This window comes from Chlamydotis macqueenii, chromosome 28, assembly GCF_036417535.1.
Source record: "Chlamydotis macqueenii isolate bChlMac1 chromosome 28, bChlMac1.mat, whole genome shotgun sequence".
Classification (NCBI taxonomy): domain Eukaryota; kingdom Metazoa; phylum Chordata; class Aves; order Otidiformes; family Otididae; genus Chlamydotis; species Chlamydotis macqueenii.
In genome coordinates this window covers 208,703-235,022 of record NC_141583.1, presented here as the reverse complement: position 1 = coordinate 235,022, position 26,320 = coordinate 208,703, and the positions used below count along the sequence as shown (strand labels likewise).

The 26,320-nt window shown below is 66.8% G+C and overlaps 2 protein-coding genes across 5 annotated transcripts; one reads left to right on the top strand and one right to left on the bottom strand.

Moving 5' to 3' along the window:
• Positions 1-37: 37 nt before the first annotated feature.
• On the bottom strand, positions 38-15,006 carry BCAN (brevican). Of its 4 annotated transcripts, XM_086768629.1 has the most exons (15): positions 14,832-15,006; positions 9,780-9,872; positions 9,260-9,652; positions 8,939-9,113; positions 8,719-8,846; positions 7,547-7,840; positions 5,762-6,187; positions 4,964-5,152; positions 4,412-4,801; positions 2,550-2,657; positions 2,203-2,361; positions 1,209-1,291; positions 704-848; positions 333-515; positions 38-248 (listed from the first exon to the last, which is right to left on the bottom strand). In XM_086768629.1, the coding sequence occupies exons 2-15, from the start codon at positions 9,862-9,864 to the stop codon at positions 223-225; spliced, it is 2,784 nt and encodes a 927-aa protein (XP_086624755.1). In that variant the 5' UTR covers positions 9,865-9,872; positions 14,832-15,006; the 3' UTR covers positions 38-222. The 4 variants fall into 4 exon arrangements, with proteins under 4 accessions (XP_086624755.1, XP_086624756.1, XP_086624757.1 ...); XM_086768630.1 differs by having other exon boundaries at positions 4,412-5,152; positions 5,930-6,187; positions 14,832-15,005; XM_086768631.1 differs by lacking the exon at positions 5,762-6,187 and having other exon boundaries at positions 14,832-15,004.
• A 3,771-nt stretch (positions 15,007-18,777) lies between these two features.
• On the top strand, positions 18,778-25,962 carry NES (nestin). The gene is made up of 4 exons (XM_086768628.1): positions 18,778-19,631; positions 20,606-20,730; positions 21,278-21,351; positions 21,954-25,962. Exons 1-4 carry the CDS (start codon positions 18,819-18,821, stop codon positions 25,601-25,603), a joined length of 4,662 nt encoding a protein of 1,553 aa, XP_086624754.1. The 5' UTR covers positions 18,778-18,818; the 3' UTR covers positions 25,604-25,962.
• Positions 25,963-26,320: the final 358 nt, after the last annotated feature.

The following is a 26,320-nucleotide window of genomic DNA, read 5'->3' as shown; positions in this document are numbered from 1 at the left end:
CAAACCCCCCCACCCCATGCTATGTTTCGGGTCACTGTCGGCTTTCGAGGAGTTCTTTAGTTGTTAGGATTTCTTTGTACAGATACAAAACAAACAAGGAGGCAGACACCCGGCAGTGAGGTTTCGTGCCACCCCGGGGTCCGCGCTGGCGTCCCGACGCCGTCCCCATCTGCGCCAGCTCCGGGGCCCAGGGAGGTGGTGGCTTCTGCCCTGGGGACTCGCTCAGTCGGTGGGGGGCTGAGCCAGGCCTGGGGGGGACAGAAGAAGCCGCAGGTGAAGGGAAAGGCCCACAGGCAGGTGCTGAGAGGGAGATGGGGGAGCCCCGCGCTCACTGGGGCGGCAGGCCAGCTGGGGCGGCTCCCACGTCCCGTCCTCTCGGCACCGGATGATGGGCGAGCGGCGCTGGGCAAAGCCGCGGCGGCACTGGTAGCGTGTGATGGATCCGATCTCGTAACGCTGCTTTGGTTTGCCGAAGGCGCGGGCGTTGCTGACGGCGGGGGGCGGCCCGCACTGCACTGGAGCGGGGGGCAAGGGTTCATTGCAGCCAGGCACGGGTGAGCACCCCCAAACTGGGGCAAACTGACCCCAACTGACCCCAAACAAGCCGATGGACCCGTGCACAGGACCCGTTTCCCCCCTGCTTTAGGGTCACAGAGGGGTGCAGCCCGCAGGACAGGGGGAGGCGGGGGGGGTCACAGCTTACCCAGCCCCATTTTGCAGGTGTAGGAGAGGTGGTAGTTGCAGGGCACGTCGCTCCACTGGCCACCGTCGTGCCAGACGATGACCACGCAATTCTCCCCGGAGAGGAAGTAGCTGTCGGGCTGCCCGGGGTGCCAGTTCTCGTAGAGCTGGGGGGACAGGCGGGACGGGGTGCATGGGGTGCCCCAGCACCCCCTTTAAAGGAGGGGGCCACACCTGCACGCGCCCCTCTGCAGCCTCCCAGCCGTGACACCCCCATTGGGAGCGAGGTCCCGTCTCCGTGCCCCTTGGCGTGGCCTTGGGACCCCCAGTGCTGGGGTTTGGCCCAGCCGCCGGACCCCTGAGGATGCTCAGTGTGGCTGAGGCTCTTGCGGGGGGGGCATTTCAAAGCCCGGTGCCAGGGTGGGACCTGTCCCGTGGGCACGTTCCCAGGCCATGGAGAGGGATATGATGATGTGCCGGGGGGGTGGGGAGGGTCTTCTCCTAGTGGGGCTGGCAGCCGGACTCACCAAGGGGCTCCCGTCGGACCACTGGAAATCCCCCTCGATAGTCCGGTCGTTCAAGCCAATCCACTGGTACTCCCTGTACTGGTCTGGGGGGGCAGGGGGTTGTTGAGAGGGGGGACACAGCCAGGCCCCTCCCAGCACCCACTGTTAGGAGGGGGCTCAAGGGAGCCAGAGACTGAATTTGGGGAGATTTGGGGTCTGGGGGTGAATGTGGGCACGTAGGGGTGTTCCCAGCCCTGCAGTGGAGAGGGGGTACTGGGAGGCTCAAAGGGGTCACAGAGAGAACCTCCTCCTCCCCCCCCCCCCCCCGGGGAGCGGTGGGATGGGGCCAGCTGGGAACAGACGCCACATCCCCACGGTCCGGTCTGTCCCTGCCAGGTCTCTCTCTGCTCCTTCCTCCCTCACCCTCACGTCCCTCCAGACTCCTTCGCTCTCTGCCCCATCCCCGCCGCTGCCCCACGTCCCTCTGCCTTCCCCCCAGTTCCTGCTTTCCCTTCACATTTACTTGCACGTGTGCCCCCCCCGGCTCTGTCCACCCGCCATCCATCCACCCATCCCTCCCTCCATCCCTCCATCCCTCCTTGCATCCCTCCATCCCTCCTTGCATCCCTCCATCCCTCCCTCCCTCCCTGCATCCCTCCCTCCATCCATCCCTCCCTCCATGCATCTGTCCGTCCCTCCATCCATCCCTCCCTCCATCCATCCCCTGCTCCCATCTCTGTCCGTGCCACCGTCCGTCTCCTCTCGCGCCCGTCCATCCTCCCCCAGCCCCGCGGCCCTGCTCCCACGCCTCCCCTCCCTCTCGCTAGCCAAGGGGCCGGTGAGCCTCCAGCAATCACATCGGCCGTTCCCTTTCCTCTGGATTTTCTCTGCCTTCCCTGGCCTGCGTCTGCATCTCCCTCTGCTGGTTTTTTTTGGCTGAGGGTTCAAAACCTGAAGCTCAACGCTGCGGGTCCCGTGGCAGGGACGCAGCGGGGTCTGGGGCTGCGCCACGCACCGTTGATGAAGTCCTGCTCCTCCGGGGTCAGGATGGTGGCCAGGTGGCCCCCGTGATGCCTGCACTGGGTCTCCGCATCCTCCCAGCTTCGCCGGGTGGAGAAGTGCTTGTAGCAGGCTCCCTGGAAGCCGTCCCAGCCGGGGCCGCACTTCTCCAGCGCTGAGCCGCGGCGGGGAGCGAGGTGGGAAAGGAGAGCGGCTCAGGGTGACAAAGCCCAGCTCACTAGCGAGCCAAAGACCCCAAAACCCTGATTTTTTTTTTTTTTTTTTTTTTTTTTTTGCTTTTCCCCTGTGTACGTCTCCTGGCTCAGAAGCCAAGGCTGCGGCCCCAGCACCCGGGGGACTCACGTTGTTCGCAGCGGCTGCCGCCGTAGCCAGGCAGGCACAGGCAGGCGAGGCGGGCACCGTCCTCCGCACAGGTCCCTCCGTTCAGGCAGGGGTTGGGGACGCAGCCACCTGCAAGGCAGATGCAGCGTCCTCACTGCCCGCACGCAGAGACGGGGGCACCGCCTTAGCGCCCGGTAAAGCCCCGTCTCTGCCGTGAACTCCCCCTGAGCGCTGCAGGCACCGAGTGTGGGGCAGGGGCAGGGCTCGGGCACGCGATGGGGTGCCCGGTGCCACCCCCTCCGCCCACGCGGCCGTGGGAAGCTCCTGGCTCAGCCGTCCCAGCTGAGCGCTGGCCAGGTTTGGGGCTCTGGCCTCCCCACAGGGCACGGGGACGCGAGCGGGACGCTTTCGTCCTCAGTGGGCTCGCTGCCGTACCAGCCCCTGGCCTGCTCCTGCTTCCCCTCGGAGCGAGGCAGCCGGCGCGCTTTGGGGGGCTGGGGGGGGGGCGCGTCCCAGCTGCGCGTCCTCAGCCTGGCAGCAAGGTGAGCCTTGCGCCTGCCGTCACCTCCAGCCTGGCCGGGGCTGATAACTCAGCCGGCGCCATCCCCGACCCGCGTGTCCCGCGTTACGGTCATTAAGGCTCCTGGAGCGCATCCCGTGCTCCCAGCCCCAGTGGAGGAGCGTGACTAAGGGCTGCCAGCGCCGGCGGAGCAGAGACGGAAAGTCCTTGACGCCCTCCAGCCTAACGACGCCCGCTTAATTGTCCTTGGCCGGTGGAGTTGCGCCGAGCACGATGCTCGCCCCAAACACCGCCACCGCCCCACGCGGTGCCAGCGTCTCGCCCGGGACACCCGGCCTGCCCCAGCGCACCGGTGGGGCAGGACGGGCTGTTTAGGGCCCTGACGCTCGACGGCCGGCTCCTTCTGAGCACCTCTCCTCACCAGGGCCAAGGTGGCCAGCCTGCAGGGTCCGACACCGGCTGCGGAGCATCCTCCACCCCGCGGGACCAGGCAGGACCCCGCACGCTCCCCTCGGCAGCAGCTGCCCCTCGCAGGGAGCCAGGAGGGCGGAGGCAGTGGCACCAGGGCACGTGGCCATGAAGGGTTGCAGGAGGTGGGATGCTCCTGGGGGGGCTCGGCACCCACGGGTGCCCCCCAGAGCCCCAGGGGTAGGAAGCTCGCGAGCCAGCCCCGGGGCAGGGAGGGGGCCGCACAGAGGGTGTGCAGCTGCCACACCCCCCCCCACCACCCTCCCGCCTCACGCAGGGTCCCATCCACCCCACCCCAGGGACTCGCGGGCGCGGGGGCTGGGGGATTAGTTCGTCAGTGGGAGAGGCCTGCGGGCGGCGAGCAAGGCAGCGGGCGCAAGGACGGAGGGAAGAGCTAGCCGAGATGCTGCTTCTAGACAGCGTTTAATTCCCTTTATTAGTGCCTGTTAGTCAGAGCCGGGTCTGGGGCCACCTTTCGATTTTCCTTTTTTTTTTTTTTTCATGGAAACAGTCATTAAAACACTTCACAGAAGTAGAAGAGATTTAAGTGCATGCAGAGCTCAGACCAATTTGTTTGACAAATATGTGCTTCTCCGGACCTGGAACCTTCCCTTACCCAGCGGAGGAGAGACGGGCGGGCGGACAGAGGGGAGCGCGGCGCCGAGGAAGGGCGATGGCCCTCGCTAGTGCCAGAGCGTGGCCAGGAGCGCGGCCCCCAGGGTGAGGGGGGCGCGGCAGGGACCCTCGGTTGAGCAGGCACCCGCCCCAACACTGGCCCGCTCGGTGGGGAGGGCAGGCAGGGGGGCAGCCGTGCTGGGGGCCGGGTCCCCCAGCGGGGTCCCCGCTGGGACCACCCCACTACGGGGAGAGGTGAGGCCGTCCCTGCGGGTCCCACCTGGTTCTCCGGGAACGGCGGCAAGGAAACCCTCCACGGTCGCAACAGAAGGAGTGGGTTGCTCTTCCTCCTCCTCCTCCTCCTCGTCCTCTTCCTCCTCTTCCGAAGATACAACAGGCGTCCCACGGCCAGCGCCTGGGGATTGCGGCACAGCCTGCTCGCCTCCCGTGGCCGGCACCTCTGCGTGCCACGGTGTGACCGCCGTTGCCTCTGCCGGGACCGCGGGTGAGGGGAGCCACAGGGCCCCCGACGGCTCCTCTCCCTCCTCCTGCGGCTGCAAGGGTGTGGGGGGCAGTGGGGACGCCCCGGGGCTTTCGACCACGTCTCCTGAGAGCTCAGCATCTTCGGCAGCGGGGATGGCTGCGCTCGTCCCGCCCAGCTCTCGGCTATCTGTCGAGGCGGCAGAAGTGGCACCGGTCGGCGACGTCGCCTGCTGCCCAGGCGCCCCAGGGCTGGCAGCGTGGGGCGACCGCCCCATAGAATCCTGAGGGCGGTCGGGACGGTGCGTGGGGCCGAGGGGCCAGGGAGACCCCTCAGGAGGCTCCGTGTCACCTGCTGTGGCCCCTGCTGGGGACGGGGCACCCGTGGGTCCCTCTGTGCCCGCCCGCGGGGTCATGGAGAGCGTCTGTGTGTCTGCAGCTCCATCAGGCTCCACGGGCTGGCTGGGGTCTCGCCCTCTGCCTGGGCTCTCCGCCGACGCGCTGCCGGGGTCCCTGCCCGGTGCTGGTCCCCGTTCCTCCTCTGCAAAGGGCAAAGCAAAAAGGCAGCGTGACACCGGCACCGGGGAGCCAGCCAGGCCCTGGGGACGCGGGCACCGGCGTCACCTGCCAGCGCTGCCAATCCTGCCCGCAACGGGCAGAGCTGGGGGGCGGCCAACACTGGCACAAAGACACACGGGGAGACAGAAATGGCCCTGAGCCCCTGCGGCATCGTCCCCTCTGAGCAGGCCAGGCTCCGGCTCGGCCGCCGCCAAGCCCAGGCACAGCCCAGGCTTCCCGGCGGTGGGCGCCTTGCTCAGCCCCTCACCGCTGCGCCTGGCCTGCTCTCCCTCCAGCCGCCAGCACCCTTCTCCGGCTCTTTGTGCTGCTAAACCGCGGTTCAGCACTGACCCTGCACGCTGGACCCCGGCCGAGGGAGGGAGGGATGGATGTCCTGGCAACTTGCGCGCGGCCCTACACCGAAATAGCAGTGCCCTGGCCATGGGTGCTCCCTCCGCAGGACAGGGCCGGCTGGGGTGACCCAGGCACCCACGGGTGCCTCTGACCTCTCCTCGCCATCCTGGCTCCTCCGTCCCTGCATCTCCTCTCTGCACCCCGGCCCTGGCACCGCCGCAGCGGCCGCTCGACCTACCCGTGCGGGATGGCTCGCGCCCAGCCGCCGTGCACCGCCCAACCGTCCCGGTCATCCCGTCCTGCCCTGGGGGGGACGGGGTCCCTGGTTCTGCACCACAGCTAAGCGGGACGCCTGCCTCGGGGACGGCCATGGCCGTGGGGACAGGGGTGGCGGAGGCTGGGTGACCTGAGGACACGGAGGGATCTAGCGGGGGGTGTCGGGCCCCGGGCCCCGCTGCGTCTTCGGGGGACGGGCTCGGCTTTTCCGGCTCAGCGTCCTTAAAGAAAGGGACGGCGTATATAGCCCCTCGCGACTCAATCTCCACTTGCGCTTTGGGCAGCCGCAGCTCCTCCAGCTTTTCTGCCACTGTAACAATCTCCTGGAGGCCCTCGGGCTCTCTGGCTCGGGATTTTCCTGCAGCCTCAGGGAAAGAGTTTGTCCCTTCTGTGGGCAGAAAGAAAGCGGGATATTACCGCCCGGTCCTGGCCCCACGGCAGGCAGAGATGCCCTCGCCCTGGCGCAGGGCGCGACCCCTGGGGACCCGGCTCTGCTCGGCCTCCCCTTTCCCCTCAGCGCAGGGCAGGATCAGGCCCTCCCGATGCCAGCAGAGCCGCGGGGCTGGGCAGCAGGCGCTGGGGCCGGGTCCTAAGCCCTGTTTCCCCGGGGCGATGCTGAGCCCAGAGCCGCGCTGCAGCTCGTGGCCTCGGTGGGCGTCCAGGCAGCGCCGGGTTTTACATTCGCAGCCGTTTCTGCTCGTCCCTGCCCTTCCCGAGAGCTGCTCCCTGCACTTCTCCTCCTCCCCCTCCAGCGAACCCTAAACATCGATGCACCCCTGCCCCAGGGGGGTCCTCCCCACACCCCCATCCCCACCCCGCGGGAGCGCAGATGTGCGTGGGGGGGTTAGTGGGTTACAGGGGCCGCGGATTCATGGGACGGGTCCATCCTGCCTAATGTGTGGGCTGCCCTGCCCTGCCAAGAGATGGGGAAACTGAGGCACGGAGACGCGTGGCATCCAGCCGATCTCGGGGAGAGTGGCCCCGTCCCTCGAGCCCACGCAGGGACGTGGGACCGGGAAGGAGGAGCAGAGGGGTGGCTCTTCCTTCCCTCCGTGCCTCTTATCCCTGCCAGCCTCCATCCTTGCTCGTCCCCTCCCGGCTTTATCGCCCCCGTCTGCCAGCGCGCAGGCCATCCCTGGCAGCTCAGCACCACTGCCCGTGGCTCTCAGTTCCTGTTCAACCTGTGAGATATCGCCCAACACCAGCCTCGTGCCCAGCAGTGCGCAGGGACCCAGCGATGCCCCGCGGCCGGGGCCTGAGCCATCCCAGAGTCGTGCCTGCGCAGAACCCACGGTGCCATGCGTGCATCCCTGCTCTGTCGCAACACAGTGGCGTGCAGTCGTGAGGACACGCCGCGCATCCCTACTCTGTTGTGACAGATCAGCACGACCTGCTGAGACCACGCAGGGCATCCCTCCTCTAGCACGACGCGTCGGCGTCATGCAGGTTATTCCTCCCCATCACAACATATTGGCACGCGACACGGAGACCACGCAAGGCGTCCCGGATCCTACCACAGGAGGATCAATGTGCACGGCTGAGACGGTACAAAACACCCCTATTCTATCGCGATATGGCTGGAGAGCACGCAGGGATCCCGATGCCATCCCGACCCCATGGGACATCCTGACTCTGCTGTGCCCAGCACGTGGGCGGGCTGGAGCTGGCACTGCCTGGAGGCCTCCCAAAACCTCAGGCTGGTCCCTGCCCGGGAGCACTCGTGGGGCAGGGGGTCGCCCCTCTTTACCTCGGAAGCAATACACATCATATCTGCTCTGGGCATCGGGGAATCCCGTCTGGTTGCGGAAGAGGAAGATGGTTTTGACGCCCGGCAGAGCCCCGCCGCAGCGCTCTCGGGGGGTGACGATGGGGTAGCGGACGCTGCCGTCAGCCAGCCAGCCGGGGCTGCAGGCGTCCAGCCCCGCGCTCCAGGCCGCGTAGAGCTGACCCGGGCTCGCCAGCTCCGCGCCCAGCGCCCGGCAGCGTGCCGCCGCCTCCTCCAGCGTGAATTTGGCTGGGGCCGTCTCCAAAAAGATCTCCCCTGCAAAGAGAGGAAGGAGACGGGCGTCAGAGCTGGGGAGCGGGGCACAGGCTCTGGGAGCCCCCTCGCCTCCTCCGCTCTCTGCAAGACCCCCGGAGCTGGCTCAGGGACGGGCACCTCCAGCGTGGACCCCGGCGAGGAGGAGCACGGAGCGCTGGAGAGTCCCGGGTGCCTCCCTGCACATCTCTGGTCTCCCTGCACACGCACACGACAATGGCGGCGTGGGCATGGCCGGAGCTTTTGTGGGGCATGGGACGTTTCTAAGGGGGTCTGGGACGCGGGACGCTGTGATGGGGCTTCGCGCTGGAGACCGCTGCTCTGAGGCACCTCGCCTGCCAGCTCCCCACGACCACACTGGTCTCCCCGCCCCAGCTCATCGCGTCCCGCGCACCAGCGACCTGCACCGCAAACCCTGCAGCCCGCCTGGCATCACCCCAACCGACCCCACAGCAGCCGCCACCGCCACCAGTGGGGAGCCCCGGCGGGGCCCGAAGGAGGGACCGGCCACCCCCGCGCACGGGATGTGCCCGAGCAGCCCAGCGCATGTGAAGCACAGCACGAGCTCACGTAGATCCCCACGCGGCACTGTGCCTGCGGCATGCTGCCGACGCAGGGCAGAGCGCCACGGGCATCCTCCAGCCCTGAGGCCAGCGATGGGCACCGGCTGCGGTGAGGGACAGAGCCCCGTGCCCCGCAACGCCAAACCGTGGCTGCATGCATCCAACGGCCCGAAGCTTTGCAGAGGCTGGGGGTTTCGGAGCCGGCACACGTAGCTCAGGGCAGATTTTTCGCTGGGGTTTATGACGGGTTACGAGGGCGAGTTAGTGCGGCCGCAAAAGCAGGGGAGGGCAGGACAGGGCTGGCGGCACGGCGCGCACCTGCGAGGTCCTCGGCATAGCAGTAGACATCGTACATGTCCTCGGGGTCCACCACGCCGTAGTTCCTCACGCCGGGGAAGCCGTTCATGTCTCCGTAACAGGCCTCGCGGGGCGTGTGGATGGGGTACCTGTGGCGGGGAAGCACGGGGGGGGCTGGCGACTCGCGGAGAGGGGAAGGGGGAGGCGGCGGGGGCGTGAGCCAGGCGGCGGCAGTGCCCACCTGACGGTCTGGTCGGCGATCCAGCCAGCGTCACACTGCTCATAGCCACCGAGGTAGGCGGCGTACAGCTGCTCGGGGGTGGCGATGCGGGCGCCAATCCTGGCGCAAGCTTCCCGTGCCTCGGCGAAGGTGTAGGCATAGCGCATGGAGCCCTCCCGGTAGTGAAACACCACCCCTGCAGCGTAGGGGACGTGGGCGTGGGCAAGGGGGCTTCACGGCAGACCCCCACCCACAAGGGCACATCCGTGGCTGGCGGCAGGAGGGGTTTGCCGAGCCAGGAGGGGCGGACCTCCGCCCGCCCCACTCCCCGCCGCGAGGTACCTTTGACCTTGACGTCGAGGATGTCGTGGCCGTCCTCAATGCCGTGCTGCACGTCGCAGCGGTAGATCCCCGAGTCGTTGGGCCGCAGCTCGGTGAGCAGCAGGGAGGCGTTGGTGTAGCGCTGGTGGAAGATGGGCAGGGAGGCGCGGAGGCGATAGTCCTCGCTCACCTTCACCCTGTCCCCCCGGGCTACCAAGATCTCCAGCTCCCTGCCCTCGGAGATGAAAGTCCACTTGACCCGGGGGGTTCCCAGGACCCCCCGGCGCCCGGCCATGCCGGTGGTGGGCTGGGGGCCGAGGTAGGTGATGAGGCAGGGGATGGTGATGTCCCCCGCCAGCACGGCGTCCAGCGCTGGGTGGCGCGGGATGGAGACCTGCAGAGCCTTGAGGTCCTCTGGGTGGGAGAAGAGAGGAGCCATGAGCGGGACTGGCGTGGGGTGCCCCCCACCCACCCAGACCCCCGCCACAGGGCACCGACGGGGCAGGAAGTGGCGTGGATGCTGCCGATGACGCCAAATTACCTGTGCCGTCTCCGGGGCCAAACACCTCCAGGGCCGCCGTGGAGGCAAACGCCCAGAGCAGCAGCAGCGAGAGGGCTGAGGCCATCCTCTGCCCTGCAAGGGGGAGGAAAAACCACCAGCAGTGCTTAAAACAGGAAGCAGCATCCAAAATGTCCCTTCCCTGCACGAGGGGTAGAGGTCGGGCTGTGCGGGGATGGGGCGACGCAGGTGGCACTGGGAAGGGAGAGGCCGGCACTGGCACGACCGTGGCGTAACGCGGACAGTGGAACAGAAGGAAAAGTGCCCTGGTTAACAGGAGGAAGGAGAGTGCACGAAAAACCGGGATCGTTGGCCGGGCGCCGCGGGGTCCCGTCCAGCCCCACCAGCCCTCTCGGGGAGCCAGGTCCCCAGGACGGCAAAGCCCAGCCCAACCGCGGCAGCACGGAAAGCTGGAGCCCAAACCCCGGCCGCAGCGGGCAGGGAGGCGATGCCAGCGCCCAGGCTGCATCTTCGCAGGCGCTGCAGGGAAAAAAAACCTCAGAAAGGGGTTTTTTTAATTTTTTTTTAAATTGGTGGCGGTCAGCACAAAAGAGGCAGCGAGCCCCGGCCGGGGAGGTGAGTGTGCAAGGCACGCATGTGCGTGCTCGTGCTTGCAGTGTGCCCACGTGCGGGTGTGCACACACGTGTGTGTGCGCTCGTGCACGCGTGTGCCGTGGGGAGGGTGGGTCGTGCAGAGGCAGCTGAGGTCAGCGTGCTGCCGGGGATGGCCAAGGGCGCACAAAGCGCGGGGCGGAGGCGGGGAGGGCTTCTCTTTGCCATTCAGCTCACGCCGGAGGTTCCCCGCGCACGGGCTGGGAAACGCGGGGCCGGCCAAAGCGGCCATTATGTCCCGGGCCTCTCTGGGGCTGCCTGGCACAAAGGGCTCTCCCCAGCGGGACGGGGACCGGGGCTGACCGAGAGCCCAGAGGCCAGCACCGCACCACAGGCCTGGGGAGCAGCACGGGGACCCCTGGGGACACCGGCCGGGTGGCGGCAGAGGGGCTTTGGATGCAGCCAGCCGGAGAGGAAGGATACCAGGGATGCGGGGAGATGCTCCGGCGTGGTGCACAGCCCCCCGACCCCTCTGCAGCAGCTCCTCAGGGGGCTGGGAGTTTCCTCAGCCCCCCCCCGCCCCCCCGTGTTCGCCAGGACGGGAGCACAGCGGCCCTGAGACGCAAGAGCAGGTTTTTAATTTACAAGCTCTTTGTGCTGCATTGATTTCGGCCGCCACAGAAGTGGATTTGGCACCTTGGCAGCGCTCTCCGGGCCAGGGCGCTGGCTGCCAGGGCCAGCCTGCCGGGAGGCTGTCCCGCCGCCTGCACCCCTCTGCCAGCAGCGCCCCTGAGGTTACCCCTGCGACCGGTGCACCGGGGAGAGGGTGGTAGCACAGCCCCTGGCACCACGGACCATGGGCGTACAGCCCCTAGAACCATGAAACATGGACAGGGAGCCCCTAGCACCATGTAACCGTGCACAAAAAGCCCCTGGCACCGTGCACCATGGACGTGCAGCCCCTGGCACCACGCACCAGGGACATTCAGCCCCTGACACCAAACACTATGGACATACAACCTCTAGCACCACGCACCACGCATGTACAGGCCCCGGCACTATGGACATACAACCTCTAGCACCACGTACCACGGACATACAGTCCCCGGCACTATGGACACGCAGCCCTGGGCACCGCGCACCACGGACGTGCAGCCCCCAGCACTATGGACACACAGCCTGTAGTACCATGGACGTTCAGCCCCGTGAACCACGCACCATGTACCATGAACATCGCCTGTCGCGCGCAGACCACGAACCCCCTACTTCCCAGCAGGAGCTGGGCACGGACAGGCACAGCCCAGTTGCCAGGACCTGGCCAGCGGTGCCAGGGCCGAGCTGGGGGCTGTCTCTGCTCTGGTCGGATCATTTGAATTCAGCCCCATGGCTCTGGAGCAAGGGACAAAACCCTCCTACTCGGCGGCCATGGCCGGGCTCCAGCACAGGGGGCTGGCTGCCATCCCCCCGGGCGGCCGAGCGAGGAAGGCTTTTGTCACGGGCACCTTTTCTTCCCGTTCCCAAGGCACCGCAGTGGCGTGAGCTGCGGGCAGCAGTGGCCACGAAGCCCCAGGGAGGAAACGCAAGTGATCAGACTCTGCAGGAATGGGGCAAAATAGGGTGAGCGGGTGTCTGCTCCCCTCCCCTGCCCATCCCTGGCTGGGACCAGGGTGCCGGCACCGGGAATGGGATGTGGAGAGGGTTAAACCTAACTTCACCCTGCTTGTGGGCGATGCCCCAAGGTCCTGGAGTCCCGTGATGGCAAAAGACTCTCAGACGTCGGGTTTGGGGTTTGTGGTTGGATTTTTAGGTGGCTTTTTTTCCTGATTTGCCACAAATGGAAAAATTTTCAGCCCATACATTGGGAGGGAACAGCTGAGAGCAGGATCAGGGAAAGGCAGCCAAAAAGCTCAGAGAGAGGGGCATGGCCGTGGGGTTCGATCACCTGCGAGATCTTGGAGCTCAGGAGCCGCTGGGAACAGACCAAGACACAGGCATGCACGTGAGCGGCAGGGAAAGCTAACCTGCATTTCCGTGGGAAACCAGGTGTAAAACGGAGTGAAGTCTATTTTGGGATGGGAGCGATCTTCCTTTCTCCCCTGAGCTCAGCCCCGCTTTCCCCGGCAGCTCCCCGAACGCCGGGCCGAGGCCATGTGGGGCTGCGGCTCTGGGTCCAGGGTGAAAGGCAGGGGATGATCTGGAGGGACAACTGAGGGCCGCGTCCGGAAAGGGGGCTTTTTCCACTGCAGCCCCCTTGTCCCCCGCATGTGACCGTTCGGCGGCCCCACTCACAAGGTGCCCTGCCAGCCCGCAGCGCCGGGGGAAGGGACAGCAGCCGAGCTGTGGCTTTCCAGGGATGCTCAGCTGCAGAATGAGTCAGCAGTCACTGGCAGAGCCTGGCCCCGCTCCAGGTACCGGCCGGCAGCCCCGGCCCCGCGGGCGAGGGGGCTTCGCACACCCCGCTGCCGCCCCGATGCTCCCCAGCCGTGCGTGCAGCCTTCCTGGCACGCAGGTGGCTTCCTCCGCAGCGGCTCGCCCCCCGCGCTGCAAATCGACCCTGCGTCCAGGATCCCCGTCCCTGGGTACACGTCGGGTGCAGCCGTGCTGGAGGGGTCCCTGGAGCAGAATGGCGCGGGGCGACACGGCGGCTCCCCCCGGAAGGGGCTGGGGCCAGAGGGCCACGTCCTGCGGGGATGCAGCGGGAAGAGCCCAGCAGCATCTTGGCAGCGGCCGCTGGCAGAGCTTAAAAGGCCGGAAGCAGGTGGGGAAAAGGGGGGGTCCCCCCGGCTGCCAAAACCACCAGCCCCCCCCCCCCATCCCAGCAGGGAGAAAAGGGCTCCTTGTTTGCAGGGCTGGGATGTGCCCCCTGCAGCTGTGGGGCCCAGGGGAGCCCAGGGAGGGTCCCCAGGGAGATACAGCCCCACACAGAGGGGTTGGGGTGGGGGCAGATCCCACAGGGACCCCCCAGGGAAATGTGAGCGCACGCACACACGAAGGTTTGCGCAGCCGTCCCCGCCGGCCGTGGGGCTCTGGCAGGGAAACTGAGGCGCAAGGTGGGCAGAGCAAGTGTGGGGCGGAGGATGGGGCGGGAGGATCCCAGATTTTGGCACTGCTGCTCAGCTGGGACCCGCTCAGCACCTAACCCCTCCGCGCGCTCACCGGCAAACTCACAGCTCCTCGCTCCTGGCACGAGATCTGCCAGGATCTCAGTTTCCCCAGCCTAAACCCACTCCCCGAAAAGCAGCCCCATCGCCCTGATCCTTGCGTAGCAGCTGGAGAAGGCTCCAGGCTGGGGCAAAGGGAGCTTGGCCACCCCTCCGGCAGCCGAAAGGAAGAGCAACAGGTTCTGGGTTGGACAGAGACGGAGAAGTCGGCGTGATGGGAGAGGAGGTGGCTCTGGACAAAAGCGGTCCCGGGGCGATGCTCAAGGGCAGCCCCTTTGTCCCGGGGACGAAAAGCTCTGACTGCAGGAGGGGAAGGGGCTTGCGGGAAACTGCCCCAACCCGGGGCACCGCACGGGGGACCTGCGGTTCCCGCTGGGGCTGCTCGATGGGCAAAAGCCATGAAAATCCCACAAAATGGTTCTGTTTTCCCCCAGCCCCTCCTGACCCCCGCACCGGGACACCGGCAGAGCTGGGCAATGGAGTCGAGGGAGCTGAGGGAGGATGGGGAGATCCGGCAGCGCCTCGCAGCCACCCCAAACCCTGGGCTCTGCCCCAGCCCCCGCGGACTGGGCAGCTTTGCCGCTGAAAACCTCCCCACGGAGAGCAGCAGCGAGGCCGGGTGGGAGCGGGGAGATCCGGAGCCCTGGGTCTCTGTGCCTCAGTTTCCCTGCCTGCAGGGAACAAGGGACAAGGGGACCCTTCCGGAGCCTCTGCAGGACAGTTGGGGAGGGTTCCCCCGTGACGGGACACCCCAGACCCACGCTGGACCCCCAGCCCCTCTCCCAGAACGAAAGCAGCTGCTGAAACGGCCCCGAAAATCCCCCTTATCCCCAAAGACAGGGAGCCCGAGCGCCGGCCGGGCTGGGCTCCAGGCTGCGGCGGCCGGGCAGCACCAGAGTCCTTTTTCCACTCAACTTCGCAAGAAACCCCCCCGTCAGCCCCCGCTCTGCCTCCAGCGCTGCAGAGCCAGCGCCGGTACAGCTGATCCAACTAAAAAAAAAAAAAAAAAAAAAAAAAAATTAAAAAAAAAAAAAAGCAGAACTTGCAGAGGGATGCTGTCCTCCCAGGAGGGTCGGGGACAAGGACAAACCTCCGCCAAGCAGGATGGCGCGGATGGCCGGCTTTGAGCATCCCGCACCGCAGGGCAGGAGGATGCTCTGCGCCTGCATCCCGCGGGGAAAAGCGCCGGGAAAGCTCTCGGCGTTCCCACCGGGAGCCGGCTCAGCTCTCCGCTTACTTTCCGCCGGTGCGGAGGTGAGAGCGGGTACTGAACCGAACGGCGCAGCGCGGCCCGCATCCCGCCGCGCTCCCTGCATCCCACCTGGCTCGGAGCGCGGTGCTCCCGCGCTGGCTTTCCTCGCTGGCGGCGCCGGGGGGGTCTCCCGTTCCCCGGGACCCCGCTGCGGGGCTGGGCTGCGGCGGCTGCGGGGCGGCGGAGGCGGCGCGGGGCAGCAGGTTGGCGGGGCGGCGGGGCACGGGCTCCGCCGGGCATAAGTGCGGGCACCGAGCGAAGAGGAGCCTTCTGTCCGCGTCCGTGTCCTCGTCTGCTTCTTTTTTTTTTTTTTCCTTCCCCTTTCACTCCTCCTTTTATATTTATTCCTTCCCCCAATTAAGAAAAAAAAAAAATTATTACCGTGTTGGCAGGCGCTTCGTCCCTCCCCTCCCCTCCCTCCTGGCAGCTGGGAAGCCCAGCACGGGATGCTGAGGGAGAGGAGGGTGCTCCGCGCCGGTTTTAACCCACGGCAGCAGAAACAGAGGAGCAGCCGGCTCTGGCTCCCCCGGGCGCGGCTGGAGAAGGGGGTCCCCCTGCCACGCGCCGGGAATGCCCTCTGGATGGCTATTCCTAACATTTGGCAGCTTCAGCTGGACCAGGAGGGGGCCGCGGGCAGGGGTCCCGTAGCCAGCAGAGGCTTTGTCATGCAAAACCCGCTTTGCGTGAGGCTGAGGGAGGGTCTCCATGTGGGTGGAGGCACCATCCGGGGGCTGGAGGGACCCAGGGGCTTTGCCGGCCCCAAAAGCACGGTGGGAGCAGGCAGAGGCGACCTCCCAGCGCAGCACCCCTCAGCTGAGCTCAGTCCCGCAGGGAGCGCGTGCCGCGCCTCAGTTTACCCACCCGCACCCCTCTCACGGGGCACCCAGCACAATTAACGCAGCTTTGGGCCAGATGGCTGGCAGATAGCTCCTGGAGGGACGTGTCAGGACCCGGGTGCCCTGGGCCGTCGTCAGGGCCTGGGGGGCAGCTGGGGACCCTCATTCGCAGACCCGAGCCCCTCGGGAGAAGGGCAGCCCTCACGAGCCGCATCGGGGCTTTTTTTAACCAGATCTCGCTCCAACTTTCCCTGGCGCGGAGTGTCCTCCGCCCGGGGGGGCCAGCGCGGAGCCTGCCAGATGACTGCTCGGGTGAGTTTGCAGAAAGCCGCGGCTCCTGAGCAGAATTAATCATTCGTCGCCCTGGGAAATAATTACGGTGGCAGAGGCACTCTCGTTAGCGGAGCAGCCCAGCAGGTGATGCGCGCTGCAACGCTCTGCTCTCCAGGCAGCCGCATCGCGGTGCAGGGCTGGGATGGACACTGGGGCGGATGCCAGGATGGACGCCGGGATGGACACCTGGATAGGTAGGGTTGAAACCCATGGGCTGCCCCAGCCTCTGCCCCGCCATATCCATCCCATGAGGTCATGTCCTGCACCCGGCACTTTTGTGGCCGAAGGCTCGGGGCCGAGGGAAGCGCAGAGTGCCTGCTCAGCAAGGAGCATTCCCCAATCCTAATTGGGAACAAATGTTCCCAGCCAGGCTGGGGTTTCCTCACCGGATCAGAGCAAATCTTCTGGGGCTGCCGCTCTGCCTGCTGCTTCCCAGGGCAGCTCCTGGTCCCTCCTGGCATCGGTGGTGCAAAGCCCTTGGGACATCCAGCGCCTGGAGGGAGCAGGGGAGGAGGCAGAGGAGTAAGGCAGCAGCAGGGCACAACCCTTATTAGACATCAGAGAACCCCCATCTCTGCCTGTGGCCCCAGAGATGTCAGGGGCCTCCCAGCCCTTCCTGTTGCTCCAGCAGCGGAGGGCATGGGAAGGGGTCTGGCCCCACAGGGACCCCATCCAACAACCGCAGCCCCTGGCCACCTGCAGTCACCAGCTGCGTGAGGCTGGAAGGGCCCCAGTGCCCAGCTGTGCTTCGTCCTCCTCCTCCTCCTCCTCCTTCCCCTCCAGCCCTGCTCGAAGCCACGTAGCAGCGTCTGCCACGCACCCTGTGCCAAGCTCACCAGCACCCAGCGGGGCACCCAGCTGGCTCCCCGCCCTGGGATGGCATGCACCGCCGGGGGCTGTGGCACCCTCAAACCTGCCACTCCCCCCCCCAAACCTCTGTTGCCACCAAACAGCCACCCCCCAAGCACCCCACGGGGCTGGGGGTCACAGACTTCCCCATCCCAGGGGGTCCTGACCCCCAGCATCCCCCAGGGACACGCATGTCCCCATCCCAGGGGGTCCTGAGGAAATAGGGAACTGGTGGAAAAGTGGAGCAGCTGGCTCCAGAGCGAATGTGCTATGGAAACAAGGAGGAGGAGGAGGATGAAGGCACATAGCATTGCCCCACTGCCCGGAGCTCCAAGGACCCGGAGATGAATTATGAGACCCCAGCACTTGCTGTGCTGCTTTAATGGGATTTCAATCCTGGCTGTGAGAGGAAAACCAGAGCCGCGGCCGGGGGGCCAGACAGGATGTCTGGCGGAGACGAGCCGGGAAGCTGGTGCCTTTGGGGACCCCCGAACCGGGGCATCGCCCCCTCCCCACCAGCCAGGCACCAAGATGGGATGCGACAGCACCCAGGGAAAAAACAAAAACAAAACCAACAAAACCAAACCCCTGCCCCTGCCGTGCCAAGGGGCCGGGACCCCTGTCAGTGTTGCAGCCCCGGGCGGCTGCCAGGGGCTGGGGGCCAGCCCCGGGCAGCTCTGGTGGCCGCTGCCGGCACAGGGGACTGTTGCCTGTCTCTCCAGAGCAGCTGGCCTGCAGCCCGACCCCCGGACCGCTCGGGGGGCACGTCTGCTCCTTCCCTCCCGGCTCTGGGGGGACAGAGCTGAGACCCTCCCGTGGGAAAACCACCGCCTCCCCCGGAGAGGGAGGAGCGGGAGGGAACGCTGGCAACACATCTCCCCCCCAGCTGATGTTTTCCTGCTTCTTTTGTTCACAGAAACCCCGCGAGTCTGAATTTTTAAACCTCCTCGCCTTGCCAGCCCGCTGCCCTCCCCCCAGATAAACCAGCTGGGGGCCGAGGGGGGAAGAGAAAATAAGAAATAATAATCCCCAAGCACTCCCCGTGAAGGGATTCATAACCACGCCGTGACGGCTCGGCTGCGCGGGTGAAAGCTGTGAATGAAACCAAATGCTGAGGCGGCACTTGCCAAGTTTCGGAGGCTGCTGGCGAAACCGGTGGCCAGCCACGGCCGCGAGCCCCCCCGTTGGGCTCCCAGCCCTGCTCGGCGCCTCCCGCCGCACACATCTGGAAAGAAAGAGGATTGTAGCTGGGCACAGCTGGATGCAGCACCCCGCGGCGGGGAGGGGGCCGGGGTGATGCCTCGTGCCCCCCCGCTGTCCCCCCATCCTGCGGGGTTCTCCCTGCGCAAAGGGACGCTGGCATGGCCGGGCCCAGGCCATCGGCTCCGCCATGGCTTGTGCGGAGCCCAAAAGCATCCCGGCCACCGAGAGCGTCCCCGGCTGGGTGCAGCCATCACCTCCCCGGGGCCAAGACCCTTGACGGGGCACTGCGCCCCCTCAGCCCTGGGTTTCGGAGAGGCACGGGGCCAGCCAGTCGCAGCGGAAGGGTGCCAGCAGCCAAGCCCTTGAGGATGGGCATCTCCCAGCCCCCACACCGAGCCCCACGGCAGCCCTCTGGCACCCCGCACCCCAGAACCCCTCCAGCACCCCAACACCGCCCTCAGGCTTTGACGGAGGGGTCTTCCCAGCCGAGCCACGCCGTCGCGGGGAGGGGGCTCCAACCCCTCACACCACCCTCCCAAAGCGTGAGGAAATGCCTAGCCCGTCCCCGAGGCCAGGGAACCGTGGTGGTGTTTGCAGGAGCAGGGCTCAGGCCCCCCCGCAGCCGGCGTCGAGCCCACGTGGGCTGGAGCGGGCCTGGCCCGGCTGCGGAAGAGTTAAACCTCGCCGCTCGCCCGGGTCTCGGGGGCCTCCCACTCGCCCGGCTGTGCAGTATGAATAGCTGCACTCCCCTGCGCTCCCAGCCACTCGCTCCTCTCCCTGCCTGCCCTCTGCTCCAGAGCCCCGGCATCCTCCCCGGCACCCTCCGGCAGCGCCCATGCTGAGCGCCGAAAGTTTTGCCGGGGCGAGAGCCCTGGGCGAGGAATCGCTGCAGATGTGGGACCTCAACAAGAGGCTGGAGGCGTACCTGGCCCGCGTGAAGTTCTTGGAGGAGGAGAATGAGGCGCTGCGAGCCGAAATCCAGAGTGCCAAGAGCAGCCCCGCCGGCGACTCGTGGCGGGCGAAGTACGAGGAGGAGCTGCGAGCCCTGCGGGATGCGCTGGATGATGCCTTCAGGGAGAAGTGCACGGCCGAGCTGGCCCGGGACAACCTCTACGAGGAGGTGCAGCAGGTCCAAAGCAGGTGCCAGAGGGAGCAGGCAGCCCGGGAAGAAGCCAAGAAGCAGCTGTCCCTGAGCAGGAAGGAGCTGGAGGAGGAGAGGAGAGCACAGATCTGGCTGAAGGAGAGAGCCGTGCAGCTGGAGAAGGAGGTGGAAGCCTTGCTGGAGGCGCACGAGGAGGAGAAAGCGGGGCTGGACCAGGAGATTGCCAGCTTCTCGCAGAGCCTGGAGACCTTCCGCTGCGCGCCGGTGGCCTTCCAGCCGGTGGAGGTGGAGGACTACTCCAAGAGGCTTTCGGAGATCTGGAAAGGGGCAGTGGAGACCTACAAGAGGGAAGTGTCTCAGCTGGAGGGTTCCCTCTGCCAGGCCAAGGAGAACCTCTGGAAGGCGGTGGAGGACAACCAGCAGAGCCAGCTGCAGCTGCAGCACCTGGAGAGGGACCTGGCAGGGCTCAGAGCGCGGAAGGAGATGCTGGAGGAGAGCCTGGCCCAGCAGTGGCAGGAGCAGCACGGGGAGGCTGAGAAGTTCCAGGTGGGTGAAGGCAGTGGGGAGGCAGTGGTCGCCTGGGGAGGGGGAGAGCAGGGGGCTCAGGGCACCCACCCCTGCAAAGGGACGGGGAGGACAGAGGGAGAAGACCCCAGGGTGGGGACAGCCGACGGCCCTGGGTGAGCTGCAGCTGGAGAGGAATCTGGGGGAGGGCGGGATGAAGAGCAGCACGGTTTGGGGATGTCCTTGTCCCATCGCAACAGGGGCCCAGGGCCACCCCAGCAGCACCCAGACACCGGGTCCTCCCCCACCGCTCCCCTGGGCTCCAGAGCCGGGGTCCTGGGGTGCCAGCGCATAGCTGCTCAGAGCATATTCCAGCAGACAGAGCAAAGCCTCAGCAGAGAGCCCCCCATTCTGCCTGTTCCCGTGCTTTTGTACCCATCGCCCCGTCCCTCCAACCACCACCAGGTGCTCCTCATTGTCTTCCCACCACCAGGTGTCCTCAATTTTGCTTCTCTTAGACAGCCCCTTATTTTTCAATCCCAGCAACGTTCATTGCTCCCAACACTGGGGGATCGGCACCCCCTGCCCACAGCAAATGGGGGGGCTATGGGGGGGGACAAACTCCGACCGACTTCGCCACAGCTGTGACCCAACAGCTGCAGAAGTCGTTCGGCGGAAGGCGGCGGTGGGGGCTGGAAATGCCGGGGGATGCTGCCGGGGGAAGGGACCCTCTTTGTTCCAGGTCTGGGGGCCGGCTGCAGAGCAGAGGGTGCCACGGCCTTGGCCGCTCGCCCGAAAGATGCTTCTTTCCCACGCCAGCGTCCTGCCGTCCCAAATCCCTCTGGCCTCTTCTCCCTTCCAGCCCCGCTTCCCTCCTCACCCTCCGATCCCCCTCCTCAGCCCCCCTTTCCCAGAACCCAGCGCCCCAAGCCCCCCTCTCCTGAGGGACATTGGGTGCCCGTGTCCAGCGGGGCCGGGGCAGGGTGGCGGCGCCCCTGACATCGTGCCGCCCGCAGCTGGCGATGGAGGCCCTGGAGCAGGAGAAGCAGAGCCTGCGGGTGCAGATCGCCCGGGTGCTGGAGGACAGGCAGCAGCTCATGCACCTCAAGATGTCCCTCAGCCTGGAAGTGGCCACCTACAGGTGAGGTCCCCACGGGGGGACGGAGCTGGGGGAGCGCCCGCTTCCCACGAAAGAACCCGTGGGTGGGGACCTGGGGCCGAACCCCACGCCGAGGGGGCTTGGGCACAAAGGGGGTCAGGGGCACGGGGGGGGCGTTGAGCAGGGGCAGCCCCGCGCCCCTCTCCCAGCCCTTCCAGATGGTCCCAGACAAAGGCGGGCTGCCGGGGGACTGGGGGGACAATTAGCATGAGAATAGGGGCTGTCCCCAGCCCGGGCGAGGTGCCTCCCCGGCCGCGCATGATGTCACCCGTCGGCGGACACTGATCCGGGGACAGGGGGATGGGAGGGCAGGCAGGAGCAAGGGGGGCTGCTGCCGTCGCCCCCGCACCCCCGCCGAGCTGGGACGGGGCAGCAAAACCATCCGCAGCCCCTTCGTGCCTCAGTTTCCCCGCAAAGCCACGGCCGCAGCCCAGCGGCGCGTGCTGGCACGCACAGGGAGCACCTCGGCTCCCACCTGCCCCCCCATAGCACCCACCCCACAGCACCCATCCCACTCCTCTCCTCGCAGGACGCTGCTGGAAGCAGAGAGCACCCGCTTGCAAACGCCAGCTAGGGAATACAAGCTGGCCAACGGCCTGCGAGGTAAGGGAGCGCCGGCACCAACGTGGCACGGCTGCCGCGTCACCCCGGGGGGGTTCAAGGGACGAGGCCGAATATGGACAGGAGCGCTTTCCTGGCAGCGGCGGCTCAGTCGCGATAGGAAGGTGTGAACAGGGGCCGGGGGGCTCCTGGCACGGGGTTCACAGCCGCCACGCTGCAGATAAGGCCTTATCTGCTTCTTCCCGTCTTCTTTTAATTCCTCCCCTGCACGGAAAGGGCAGGAGCAGATCCGTGTGCCCGGGGGGACTGCGGGCTGGTGCAACAAGCTAAGCCTTTCTTTTTTCCTCAGACCCAAACAAAAAACCAAGGAAAGCCTGTCACCTGCGTGCTCCCCCCAGGAGCAAGACCTGACCGCAGCCGCAGGCGGGCAGAGCATCATCCCCGCGTGGCGCCGGATCCCCCCGGAGCACCAGCAGCGGCTGCGCTCGGGCGAGGAATTTCCCACTTTCCTTCAAGGGGCTGTTTAAAAATAGGAGAGGGGGCACGGGGCCGCGAGAGGCACCCGGCCGCCGCGGGAGGGATGGGGGAGCTGCGCGAGCGGCTTTTCAGCGCACTCACCGCGCTCCCCTCCTCGGTCTTTGCAGATCTCAAGCTGGAGGTTAGCAGCGGTGGCAAGCCGGCACCGGCGAGCGCAGAGGCCAGGCGGCTGCTGCCCCAGGACCACCGCGCCAGCCCCTCCGCCTTCCCCAGGGCCGAGGGCAGGGGGCAGCCAGCAAAAGCCCAAAGCAATGCTCTGACACCCAAAAGCCAGAGCCCTGGCGCCAAGGAGCTCCAGAAAATTAGCTCGGTCCTCCACGCCACGGCACCACGGGCCGCCGGCACAGCCAGGGCACCCAGTGCCCCCGGCCGCCCCACACTGAGCCTCCCGCAGCCCGGCAAGGCTGCCCCTTCTCCTCTCTCCCCAGAGCCCCCCAGCCCTGTGCCACCAGAACCGGGGAGCCCAGGAGCAGAGGGTCCTGCCTGGCCGGGGGGAGCCAGCGGCAAGAGGAGCCAAGGGAAGGAGCATCCTCCGCCCGGAGCCGCGGCGGAGACCCGCGACGCCAGCGCCGAGCCCCCGGGCACAGCACTCACCCTGCGGTACCCAGCCCGGCTGGTCAGCAAGGTGCTGGAGGATGCTCTCAAGGAAATGACAGACGATGCTCAGCCCAAAGAGGAGCCCATGCTCAGCGCTGCGTGGGCCCCCCAGGACACCAGTGCCCCCAGCCCCGTTCCCCCCACAGAGGCCTGCGGAGGGGCCAGGGAAGGGCAAGACCCCTCCGAGGGCGTCAGGGACAGCGAAGTCCCCGAAGAGGAGGAGAGGGCAAGGGAAGCCGTGGTCCAGGGACTGGAGAGCGGCGCTGCGCACGACAGAGCCACGGCCCCACCAGTATTGCACCCCTGCAGCACGGGCGCTTCCCTAAGCGCTGCGGAGAGCCAGGAAGAGATGGGAGCGTGGGAGGAGGAGACGCCCACCGTGCCGAGCCCAAGGGAACCAGGCGTGGTGGCCCAGGAAGAGGACACACATGGCTCGGGCCAGGCGGAGACTGTCCCAGAAGAGCCAGAGCAAGAGGAGGACACGATGGAGGCCCCAGGCACGGAGGCACCGCAGCCCTCGGAGGATGAGGAGGAGGAGGAGAGGAGACCTCTCAGCCCCCGCAGCGAGGATGGTGATTCCCGGGGTGACGGGATGGATGCACAAGAAGAGGAGTCCCCGCAAGCGGAAGTCGAAGCTGCCCGTGCTGTCCCCCTGGAAAGGCAGCCGGTCCTGCCCACAGAAAGTCACCCGGAAGAGGACCTTGGTGATGGGGAGCAGGAAAAGCGTGAGCATCGGGAAACGCCCACCTGCGCGACGGACCTGGCTGCGGAGGAGAAAAGGGAGACCTTGAGCATCCCTGAGGCCATCCCGGCAGACGGAGCTGAAGAAGACGCCGTGGGAGGGGAGGACCCAGGCAGAGCAAAAGATGGTGAGGGAGAAAAGGGAGAGGCTGCTGGGGAGGGGCTGGGAGGAGAAGACCCCCAGGCAGGAGAGGGTGTGGGACCTGAAACCCAGGGGCAGGAGAGCGAAGCCCAGGAGGAGCCTGAGGACCTGCAGGAAAACGGCTTTGTGGAGGAGGTGCGGGAGCAGGAGGAGCCGGAGCTGGAGCCAGGAGAGGAGCCCTGGGGCAGCGGGGATGAGGGCAAGAGCCAAAAGCCCTGTCCGGAGGACTGGGAGGGGACAGCAGAGGACACAGAGCGGGCTCTGGGGACAGAAGAGCCAGCCTGGGCGGACACCAGCGCAGGAGGGCTGGAAAGCGAGGAGAGAGACAGCATGTCGCCAGCGGAGCTGGAGGAAACCCGCGAAGATGATGATGAAGAAGACGCTGAGAGCCAGGTGATGAGCCAGCAGCAGCCACTGCCGCAGGCGGAGCCGGGTCCGGGGCTGGCGAGGGATGAGCAGGACGGCACTGTGTCCCCTGGGCAAGGGGACAGCCAGGAGCCAGCTGAGGCTCCAGAGGAAAGATGGGAGGCGCAGGATGAGGATGCCGACAATGAGTTTGGCTCGGACCCGGGGCAGCCGGAGAGCAGCGGCACCGACCCTGCAGCACCGCAGCAGGCGCCGGAGGAGGACGCTGGGCGAGCAGGAGAGCTGGAGCAGGGATCGGGGACGGGCGAGAGGACAGAGCTGGAGAACACGCTGCCGGACAGCACGCCCTTGCACCTCTACGAAGGGGAGATGTCGGCTGTGGTCACGCCCAGCCAAAACCCTCCGGAGATGGAGGAGACCACGGAGCCAGCTCCTGCAGCCGAAACGGCTCCGGAGGGTGAGTGGTGGCTGGAAGGGAGGGACAAGCCACCATCTCCCGCCGTGCCAGAGAGCCGTGATGAGGAGGCAGGGACGGTGGCAGCTCCTGCAGCAGAGAGTGCCGAGGAGGAGGAAGGCTACTTCATGGTCTCGGCTCCCAACCAAGAGGCATCCAGCTCGGAGGAAGCTGAGATCTCCGAGGACTTTGAAGAAATTAAAGTGGAAGCAACCGAAGCCAGCAGAGATGATCTGGAAGCTCCTGGGGAAGCATCGCCGGCGCCAGACGACGAAGGGCACTTTGAGGCATTTGTTGGTGAGGCGGACGAAGACATGGAGACGTCTGCAGAAGAACCTGAGCTGCCAAAGGATGAGGATGATGGCAAGGGTTTTGCTGCCGAGCTGGAGGAAGGCTCAGCTGTGCCAGAAGCAGATCCCCGCTCCCCCGGGGCCACAGGGCCCTTAGCAGGAGGCACTGACGAGCCAGCCCAGGCCACCACAGGCTCTGGTGTGTGCGAGGGACTGGGGCACTCAGAGGGCTCGGCCGCCGATTCAGATGCGGAGCTTGATGGCACGGTGGAGCCAGAGAGCGAGGCCAGCAGAGCCGAAACGCTTCTGGGCTGCAATGTGGGGCACGAGGAGGAGGAAGAGGACGAGCCTGGCACATCGCACAGCAGCACGCCCGAGCCCATCCCTCCGGCAGAGCTCCAGGCCCAGGTGGTGCCGGTTTCCCCACTGCCCGAACAAGCGGAGCAGCCATCGGAGGAGCAGCCACCTGCGGGGGAGGAAGCACTGGCCGGCGACAGCCTGCCCCTGGCCGGGGACGAGGAGCCCCCCGAGGCTGACCCACCTCGGCTGGGCTCCGCAGCGGAGCAGGGAGGTTTTCCAGAGATGGCTGAGGAAAGCCCGGAGGCGGCTGAGCTTTCTATGCCGGCGGATGTCGTGGAAGACTCGGATATTTTGGAAATAGTCGAGCAAGCCCTGGAGTTCAACCAGGAGCTAGTGATGGGCGCGAGGGCGGCCAAGGGTGGGCAGCGGGATCCCGGCGGGACCGAGCTCCCCCAGGAAGCAGGGGAAGACTCCTCGCCCGCCTCATCCAGCGAGGAAGAGCCGACGGTGCAGGAGGCGCCAGCGGATGCGGTGCCGGGGCCGAAGGGTCTGGTTGGGGCCGAGAACGGGCTGCACCGGGAGGCCAGCCTGGAGGACCTGGCCGAATTCGCCGAGGAGGTGTTGAACGGCATCGCCGGCGTGCCACTGGCACAGGAGTCCCCCGTGGAGACCGCAGAGCCCGCCGTGGCGATGCCACCGCAGCCCCCCGCTCCCGGAGACGCAACCCCACGCGGCAAACACGGCAGGGCCGATGCCGTCCCCATGGCGTCCGCTTTGGGGGACGACGTCTTGTGCCTTGCGCCCGAGCAGCCGCCGGCGTGCCAGCTGAGAGCCGAGCAGGAGCCCTGGTCCTCGGGGGACGAGTGACGGCAGCGGGGGGATCCCCCCGGTAGCCCCCTCCCTGCCAAAACCCAGCCCCCTCACTTTGCCCACCCACCCACTTAATGCCTGTCTCCTTATGATTTTTAACATGTTTGTGTGGATTTTTTGCACCCCTTTTCAGAGTGAAGAGCCACCAAGCTCAGTTCCACCTCCCCCAGCCCCCTAAACTCCCACGCTTGCTCCGAGACCCCAGCCCCACTTTGTGCCCCCTCCGGGCGGGTTGCCGTGGCTGTATTTAATTTCAACCCCAGGTTCCCCCCTTCCCTGCCATCTCCCCTCTTCAACCCCCGCCAGCGCATCGGCTCCGGGGAGCTGGAGCCTGGGGACCCCCACACGCTGGCGAAGGCACCCAGAGCTCACTAGCCCTGACCCCCCCCCCCCGACGCACGCGGGGCTGACCCACGCCGGGTGCATTCGCTGCCTTGTCATTAATTTAATAAAGCCGCGTCCTCCTGCTCGGACACAGCCCGCTCTCCTCATTCCCGCGGGTGGATCTGGGGGGACGGGAGGAGGGGGGGGGGGGTTGCAATTCCAGGCTGTTTTCTGCCAGGAAAGCACGCATCCATCAGCAGGGGTTGGGGTCAGGGTCCCCAGGACAATGCCCCCCCATCCCCAAGTGATGCGGATGCCGCTCCGGGCTCGCTGCTGGCCGGACAGAGTGGGACAGGATGCCAACGCCCCTCACCCCGGCGTCAGGGCCTC